Below are 8,356 nucleotides of genomic sequence, written 5' to 3'. Positions count from 1 at the left end.
CTGCTGAACCGACCTTAGCAAGTTTCCACTGGCTCTTTTCCTCCAACACTCCATGTACAAATCTGTTTCCACACCTTCCTCGTGTCCCCTCTTATTTTCCTTTGGAATGATACACTTTTAAATTTACTTTTTAATCAGGATATAACCCATTTAAAATCATTATGAGTGACTATAAGGATGGTTTATCCCTTAAGAGTGCTTGTCACTCAGCCTGATGGTCTGAGTTTGATCCACAGAACTTGCGTAGGAGTGGAAATATAAGTGACTCCCAGGAATGCCATCTGACTTCTACATATGAACTTTGTGGTGTGTTCTCCTCCCCCATAATAATAAAGTAGAAGAAATTGAAAAATCATTATGACAGATTCTCCTTTCTTGGAAACATTCAGTCACGGTGACTTGGGAGAAAGTTCGCTTGGTAAAGTGCTTGCCATGCAAGCATAGGGTCCTGAGTTCAATCCCCAGAATCAGAAAGAAAGAAAGAAAAGTACTCTAGCTGAATTGGTGAACTTCAGGATAATGAGATACTGTCTCATAAAACAAGGTGGATGTCATCTGAGGAATGACACCCAAGCTTGACTCTGACCTCCACACACATATTCACCCTTACACATGTGAGCACACACTGTGTGTGTGTGTGTGTGTGTGTGTGTGTGTGTGTGTGTGTGTGTATACGAGCCTGTGTGTGCGCATGTGGCAAATTCTTATACCCCATCACCTAACCTCAACACAGCACCATTTATTTATCATTGTCCATTTCCCCATTCCTTTGTGACTAGAAAAGGGAGGAAACAGTATAAGATATCTCACTTATGAGTAATTTGTGTATATCTCTGAGATAAGAAATTTAAAAAAATACAGTGATGGTGGGGGTGTGATTTAGTGGTAGGATGCTCGTCTATTATGAGGGGAGGCCCTGGGTTCCATCCCCAACAAAAACAAGGAAATCAACAACAAAAGCATATTGCCATTATCAGACCTAATAACATTATTCAATTTTGGCTGGTGAGTTTGTTGTAGTGAAGGTATATTTAGGGGAAATACCTCTTTTTCTCCATTTTCAAATAATTGAAGTGTAATTATATCTCAAAAAACTGATGGCCATTTTTTCTCTCCCCTATGTTTCATGGCATTTGTTTTTTTTTAAGACTGTAAAAACACTGGGACTGAAGAGATGTCTCAGTGGTTAAGAGCCCCAGAATTACCAAAATCAGAATTACTTTGGCAGAAAATTCCCAAGGAGGATTTACAGTGATGTTAGGGTCCCTTATCATTTTTTAAAGGAATTACTATGGCTAAAACATAACATCATAATGGGAAAAGTCACTGGTAAACTGTTAAAGATTCAGGAAATCACCTGGCATCCAGGCACGTGCAAACAACTTTAATTAAACGCTGTAAACTATTTAAAATAGTAGATGTGGAAATAGAACGGACTGTGTTGGGAAGAAGAAGGGCTTCACGGGGGAGTGGGAGGGAATAAGAGAGGGGAATGGGGGTTGGTCCTAATCAAAATACATTATATATACATATGAAATTCCTAAATAATAGATCAAAAATTACTTTAAAAGCTGAGATTTTATAATGGTGAGGACAGGGTGGCAGGTGGCATTGTAACAAGTAACCCTGTGAAGGTTTTCTGAACAGAAAGCAGAATGAGCCTAAAGAGAAGATGTAAGACGGGGGTATTTTAGCTGTATGTGTAGTCTGAAGACAACTCCAGCTCAGAGCTACACTTCAGAGATCTCTCTGGAAACTGTACTTCAATGTAGAAGAGTTTGGAAGTCTTGAATTTTCTCTCTCTCTTTTTTCTTTTTCTTTAAGCATGATCCTTTAGGTCTGGGCTTTCATTCACTGGCCTATGTTTCATTACCTTTTTTAGACTCCCAATGTAGCCAAGGGTGCAAGGTTGACCTTGAGCTTCTTTTTTATTTTATTTCTTCAAGACAGGGTTTCTCTTTGTAACAGCCCTAGCTGTCCTGGAACTAGCTCTGTAGACCAGGCTGGCCTCACAGAGATCCACCTGCCTCTGCCTCCTGAGTGCTGGGCTGAAAGGTGTGTGCTCAACCACCTCCCAGCTACCTTGAACTTATTTTCCTCAATCCACCTCTCTTAAGTGCTATGATTATAGGTGTGTGCCACCACATTGTTTTAAGCAGTGTTGAAGTCTGAACCCAAGACCGAATACATGATAGGCAAAGGCTCCACCAACTATACTATATCCCTGGCCTCATTGTAGCGCTAAACCTCAATTCTGATACAAGTCTGTGACAGCTCTCTCAGACCACAATTAGGCACAATATGCTTCTATCTATGTATACTAAGAAGGAGGTGCATAGCTTTTTTTTTTTTCAGGTTAAAAGATTCCCAGTGGGGGCTGGAAAGATGGCTCAGTGGATAAGAGCACTGGCGGCTCTTCCAGAGGACCAGGGTTCAATTCCCAGCACCCACATGGTAGTTCACTACTGTCTATAACTCCAGTTCCAGAAGACCAGACACCCTCACACAAACATACATACATATATACAAGCAAAACACCAACACACATAAAATAAAAATTATTTTTTTAAAAACGACTCCCAGTGGGCCATGAGATTCAGACAATGAAGAGGCCCAGTGTTTCTCAGTGTGGGACTCAATGACATTGGGCCAGAAAGCTTGCTGTCACGCACAATGTTTAGCATATGCGGTTCACACCCGATCAAATTCCTGGAATTGCTCCAAGCCCATCAGTTCCTCCTCCCTATTCTAGCACTGATAATGGAGGACCTGGATGAGATTAGAAGTCTAAATGCATGTTCCTTTCTTGATTTTCTTTCCCCTTCCATTATATCACTCCTGAAACCTAATTTCCAGTAGTTTATATATCAAAGAACATCTTGAAGGGTGATTCCAGATATCCTGTCATGTTATTGTTATTGTGAAGACCAAAAGAAGGTATTTGGGGAACTATATTAAGCTATGAAATTTTGGTAATTGCTACCTCAATGCAGTGTGCATTTTCCCCAAATCCTCAGTTCTCAACCACCCTCTCCAATTGGTAATCTTTCTGATAAGAAATTTTAAAAAGTGCTTCTTTGTGAGGCAAGAGATGGGAATGGGTAATTCCCAGGAGGTGCCCAACCACCCGTGTAGACTTCTTAGGACAATCATTTAATTTATTACTTCTGAAAGTGTAAACACAGGAAGAGATGCTAGTTTGAAAAGAATGTCTTAATCTGGGCAAAAGAAACAGCCAAAGTTAATGCTGTTCTTTGAGCAGCATTTTAATTAACGAGTTAATTAATTGATTAATTGTGTGGGTACCTGCATGTGGCTGTCAGTAGACAGCTTTCAGGAGTTAATAGTTACCTGCTTCCACGCAGGGGTCCCGGGGCATCAGTCTCAGGTTGCCATGTTTGTAGACAAGTACATTTATTTACGAGCCATCTTGCTTGCCCTGCAGTTTACCACATTGCCAGTCAATTTTTCTTAATTTGACCTTGCAACACCAACTCCAACAGGTTTCCTAATCTCTTCTTTTATAAATGAGGAAATTGAGGCTTCTGGGAGTCAAACTGATGTATCTAAGACTACACAGGATTTATTAGAAGAAATCAGGATTTCTACAATCTTAAACACCATTCTTAACACTGATGTCTCAAAGCACCTGTTTTATGTGAAATGAAGAACCCTAATGGAACTAATTAGAAGACAGGTCTACAAGTACAAATGTGTTAAAGTGCAGTCATTTAATACATTACCTAGCTCAGTGCCTTGAAGCTGCACGGGCTTGCAAAGTTAGGACAATCTCACTTGAACTCCCAGCCAGCTGAGAAATTGAAAGCAGACAGTGGCGAAGCTGTTTGGTAACTTGGTGCCTTTTAAAATGAACTGGATCCTCCAAGTGCTGCTTTGGATTAGAGGTAACTAATTGGATAAAAGGAAAGGAGCCTTTCAGCTGATGAAGAGTATTGTAAGAGCCCAGACTTGAGTGAGTTCCAGAAAAGGAACGCACAAGAACAACTTCTCCAATAATGTTCTCATTACAAAGGAGTAGTTTCCAACACTCAGTTTCAATTGAGGACAAGACGATATGTCGCTGCAGCCCGGAGAAGCTTAGGGGCAGCGGGGGGTGGGGGCGAATAGAAAGCCCTTTTATTTTAAAATGGGCTTTAACTCTGAAACTTTTCTAGTGCCAAACCCTGTAGTGTTTTATTTTTTAAATGAACCCTTGGCGTGCCCTCACAGATGTCTGAGCTGGGAGGGACAGTAGGAGACCAGGCTGAATCCGTTGTTATTAATATTAAACAGCCAGGTCTGTACCCTTGAAGCAAACGGGAGAGACGCGGAGAGGAGCTGCTGACATTGACAAGGAATCCAAACAGGACTTGCACTATCGGTACACACCACGTTGCCGCTCCCCGGCTCGGCCTTCTGGGAGTTGTAGTCTTGGAGGAAGCTGCTCTCCTATAGAGCTGGTAGGCTCTGCAGGAAGGAACTACAAATCCCAGGATGCATCGGGATCGGCCCCTCCCGCTCTGATGCCAGTGTAAACTCACCGCGCCGGGGCGGGCGGTCGGCTAGCGGGCTTAGCGGGGCACTGCGCAGGGCGCGTGGCTTGGGGGACTCAAGTGCCCCCCCCCCATCTTCGTCAGGTGCCGGGGTTCTGCTCCAAGTTCCAAGAAGTGGAAGGCGGGCAAGCGGGAGCCATGCAGTCAGAATCTGGGATTGTGGCGGATTTCGAAGTCGGGGAGGAGTTTCACGAAGAACCCAAAACCTATTACGAACTCAAAAGTCAACCTCTGAAGAGCAGGTGAGTGGTGACAGCTGGAGGGAGGCGCGGCTGGAGGCCCAGGGGCCCCGCGCTTGCTACCCTGGGACGGGAACAGCCAGTCTGAATAGCTGTGGGACAAGGACCCCGTGCCCTTGCCTTGGGGTACAGGGAGACTTGACCCCTGGCATCTGGGGTCCTGCTCTCAGAGACTTGCTCGCATCCTAGGGTGTCTGACAGACACTTCGAGGGCACCATGGCTCTCTTGGGATGGCTCATCCAGGCGCGGGGACCCTTGGCTGCACATGCCAGCTGCTGAGCTGAATGGGGGCTGGGGCTGTACCCTGCTGGCCGAGGTGGGGTAAGAGGAGCACCTGATACGGACCGTGACCTGGTGCTATACCCAGTGGCAGAGTTTTTTCTGAGGATCATAGCAGGCTGAGGGCTGGAGAGGGAGAGCTTGGAGTGGATGGAGATCCGATGCTCCAGGGAAGCAATAAACTGGCCTGGAGTATCTCCTTGTAGTTCAGCTTCTTTGGGAGAGACTGCTCCGGGTGGTACCTAGGTGAAGTTCACCGGGGCTTTTTCTGCCACCTGCCACCTGGGAGCATCTGTACCCCCCCACTCCCGGGGTGGGGGTGGGGGGCAGGCAGCGGGTGGGCGTGTCTCCCCAAGCTCTTAGGAATAGAGCTCCTGGCAAATGCAAAAAGAAGGGACAGAGGGAGACAAGGAGGGAAGGAGGGAGGGAGGACAGGAGGGAGGACCGGAGGGAGGGAGGAAGGAAAGAAGGAAGGAAAGAAAGAACGAAGAAAAGCTACTTCAGAGGCCTGTGGTGGTTGGGAATGATCTCTTTTTGGCTGCTACACAAGTTTAATTCCCCAGGCACTTCAAAAACTTTGGGACTTGAGTGAAGATGCCCTCTGGTCTGGTGCCTCCCACCTCTGTACACCTGCAACACCCTTATCCTTTGCATCATGGTCTATTGCTATTTGGCTGGCAGAATCGGTTATCTTCCCTTTTCACTCTCTTTGATCACTCTGGATCCCTAGCACTTCTTATTTGTGAGAATACAGAGAGGGGGATGGTCACTGAAATCTGTGATAGCCAAAGAAAGGCTTTATTTCCACCCCTTTCATTTGTGAGATGAGATAAGGCTGAGGTTGGAAGCATTATCACTTTGTCCATCAGTTGAGACTAGGGTCTAGGTGAGTTTCCCCTGGCAGAGGGGCAGAGAGAAAAGGAGGATGAGTCTTAACTCTGCTGGAAAGTGGAGCCAGGTTACTTTCCTTCAGGCCTGGGGCAGGACCTTGAATCCAGTTAGGCGAACAAACTCTGGGAAGAGCAGATGTCCCTGGCTGCCCTTGCTAAAGCAGGCTTTTTGCACATGCTTGTGGCAGAGTGGAAGGAAATGTGTTAGGCATTGAGATGCATTAACTTGGCCCTTCACTGGTGGCTCCTTTTATAATGGCTATTTTGTATGTGAACGTGGATTGTGTGTATTGGGTGCTCTGAGTGAGATTGTGTAAGGGGTATTGTTGGCTATGCTAGTTAGGGCTTTATCTGCATGTGGCTGAAGGGACCAGTGTTTTACTGAGCAGCCCCTGCTTTTGCTTCTATAAGCAAATGCTCACATGGCCAGAATGAGAGGGTGTGTGTGTGTGTGTGTGTGTGTGTGTGTGTGTGTGTGTGTGTGTGTGTGTGTGTGTGTTCCTGAAAGAAATGAATTAACTGGACTGTTTAGAACATTTATATGATGGGTAATACATTAAATGAGTTTGAGGGAGTGAGGAAAATATGCTTTGGAGAAAGCCAGTGAGTGCCCTGATACTTATGTGGAAGGATTTGGTTCTGTTCTTTGTCACAGTCAGGAGCTCATGTTCTTTGTAGCTAGCTAGCTAGTATGGGGAAAGAAAACTGTAGGTAAGTGGGCATAAAGAACTTCACATGTTGGTACCAGAAGCCAGGTAGGATGGAGGAGACATATGCTCTTTGAAATAAACCAGTTAAATAAAATCTGTGAGTAAGTATCTGGAGTGGGTGACATTTCCTTATACTGTTTATGACAGTTGTCCTAATGGTATTGTCATTTGCATATGTTTTGTAACCTTAAATGGGCTTCATGTGGTTCAGGGTCTTCTCCTTGTTTTTAATTTGGAGTCTTTACTGGGGCCCCCCTTAAGTCCTGGTTGGGAAAAAAGTTGTAATGAAAGTTGCAGACTCTTATAACAAGACCATTTATGTATTGTTTAGATCAGAGGTTCTCAACCTGTGGGTGTTGATGCCTTTGGGTTTGAATGACCCTCTCCAGGGGATGCATATCACAAAGCCTTCGTATCAGATAATTAAATTACAATTCATTATAATAGCAAAATTACAATTATGATGTAGCTACAAAAGTAATTTTATGTTGGGGGTCACCATGACATGATGCGCTGTATTAAAGGGTTTAATCATTTGAGAACCACTGGTCTAGAATGTTCCAAAATTCACCTATGTCTTGCCTATTTCTCTTCGGTGACACTGGCCAAGTCAGTGTCAGTCCTTGCCTGGGTTATTGAATCAATCTCTTAATTCTCTCAGCCTTGGCCACTTTTAGATTTTTAATTTAGCAGCCACAATAATCTTATTAAACTGATTTTCTTTTAGGGCTGAGAGCAGGAGTCAGCCAGTAAAGTGCTTGCCACAGGAATAAGAGTACCTGAGTTTTATTCCAAAAACCCACATGAAGATGCCAGGAATGGTGGTTGGCAGTTGTAATCCCAGCACTGGGGAGGTGGGGATGAGCTTGCTGCCAAGCCAGTCTGTCTGAATTGAAAAGCTACAGATGAAAGTGAGACTCTGTCTCAAAAAATAAGGTGAAGAGTGACTGAGGAAGGCACCTGAAGGTTGAGCTCTAGTCTTCGCATGCATATAAATATATTCACATAGACCATTCTCCACCCCCATACACAGTGTACTCATACATACATGTGAACATGTGTGCACACATATATGTACACCCAAACATAAAATTAAGTTAAAAATACCCACATGATTTTCAGTAAGAGATCAAATCTGTCTCCCTCTGGAGACCCTTAGCTGTCACTGTGGAAGAGAGCTGTGCTTAACCTTAAGCAGGTAGATTCCAGGGATGCGCTAACCTCTCTAAGGTATGCAAGACAGCTTTCAGCAAAGGATCACCTGGGCCCTGTGCTGAAACTCAAGTTGGACCATGCTGTTCTCTCTGGTCAAAGCCCTCCTCCGTAGTCCTTACTTTTCCTTATTCCTTCACATGGCACAAGGCAGCCCACGTAGTCAGGCTGCCTACCAGCTCTGACCTTAACCTCTTGCCACTTCTCATTCTAGGAAGAGCCCAGGCTCTTCTACCTCTGGACCTTTGTGAGTTGCACTTGCTTCTGCTTGGACCATCCTTTGCCTAGACAGCCACAGTACACACTACCCTACCAGCTCCTAACCTTTCCCTCACTGTCATTCTCATGTTCCCTGATTCTCATCACACTTTGGATAGTGTGGTCTTCTGTGGCCATTGTGTTCATAATTACTCTTCCTCCAAACTCTTAGCCTTCCTTTTCCGCTGTGTCTCTTTCACAGTGTTAATGTTAA

The 8,356-nt window shown here is 44.7% G+C and overlaps 1 protein-coding gene across 6 annotated transcripts in view; it reads left to right on the top strand.

The window, feature by feature from the left end:
• The first annotated feature begins 4,535 nt into the window (after positions 1-4,535).
• Positions 4,536-8,356, top strand: part of Mitf (melanocyte inducing transcription factor) — a 213,205-nt gene continuing 209,384 nt past the window's right edge. For all 6 annotated transcript variants that reach the window (XM_027428951.2, XM_027428949.2, XM_027428958.2 and 3 more), the window contains exon 1: positions 4,536-4,795. In XM_027428951.2, coding sequence (XP_027284752.1) covers positions 4,692-4,795 — 104 coding nt within the window. In that variant the 5' untranslated portion in view covers positions 4,536-4,691. The remainder of the gene's footprint in view (positions 4,796-8,356) is intronic.

The sequence above is a fragment of the Cricetulus griseus genome, chromosome 8 (genome assembly GCF_003668045.3).
Source record: "Cricetulus griseus strain 17A/GY chromosome 8, alternate assembly CriGri-PICRH-1.0, whole genome shotgun sequence".
Lineage (NCBI taxonomy): Eukaryota > Metazoa > Chordata > Mammalia > Rodentia > Cricetidae > Cricetulus > Cricetulus griseus.
The sequence above is the reverse complement of the archived record's forward strand: the minus strand, read 5'-3'. Positions and strand labels throughout refer to the sequence as shown.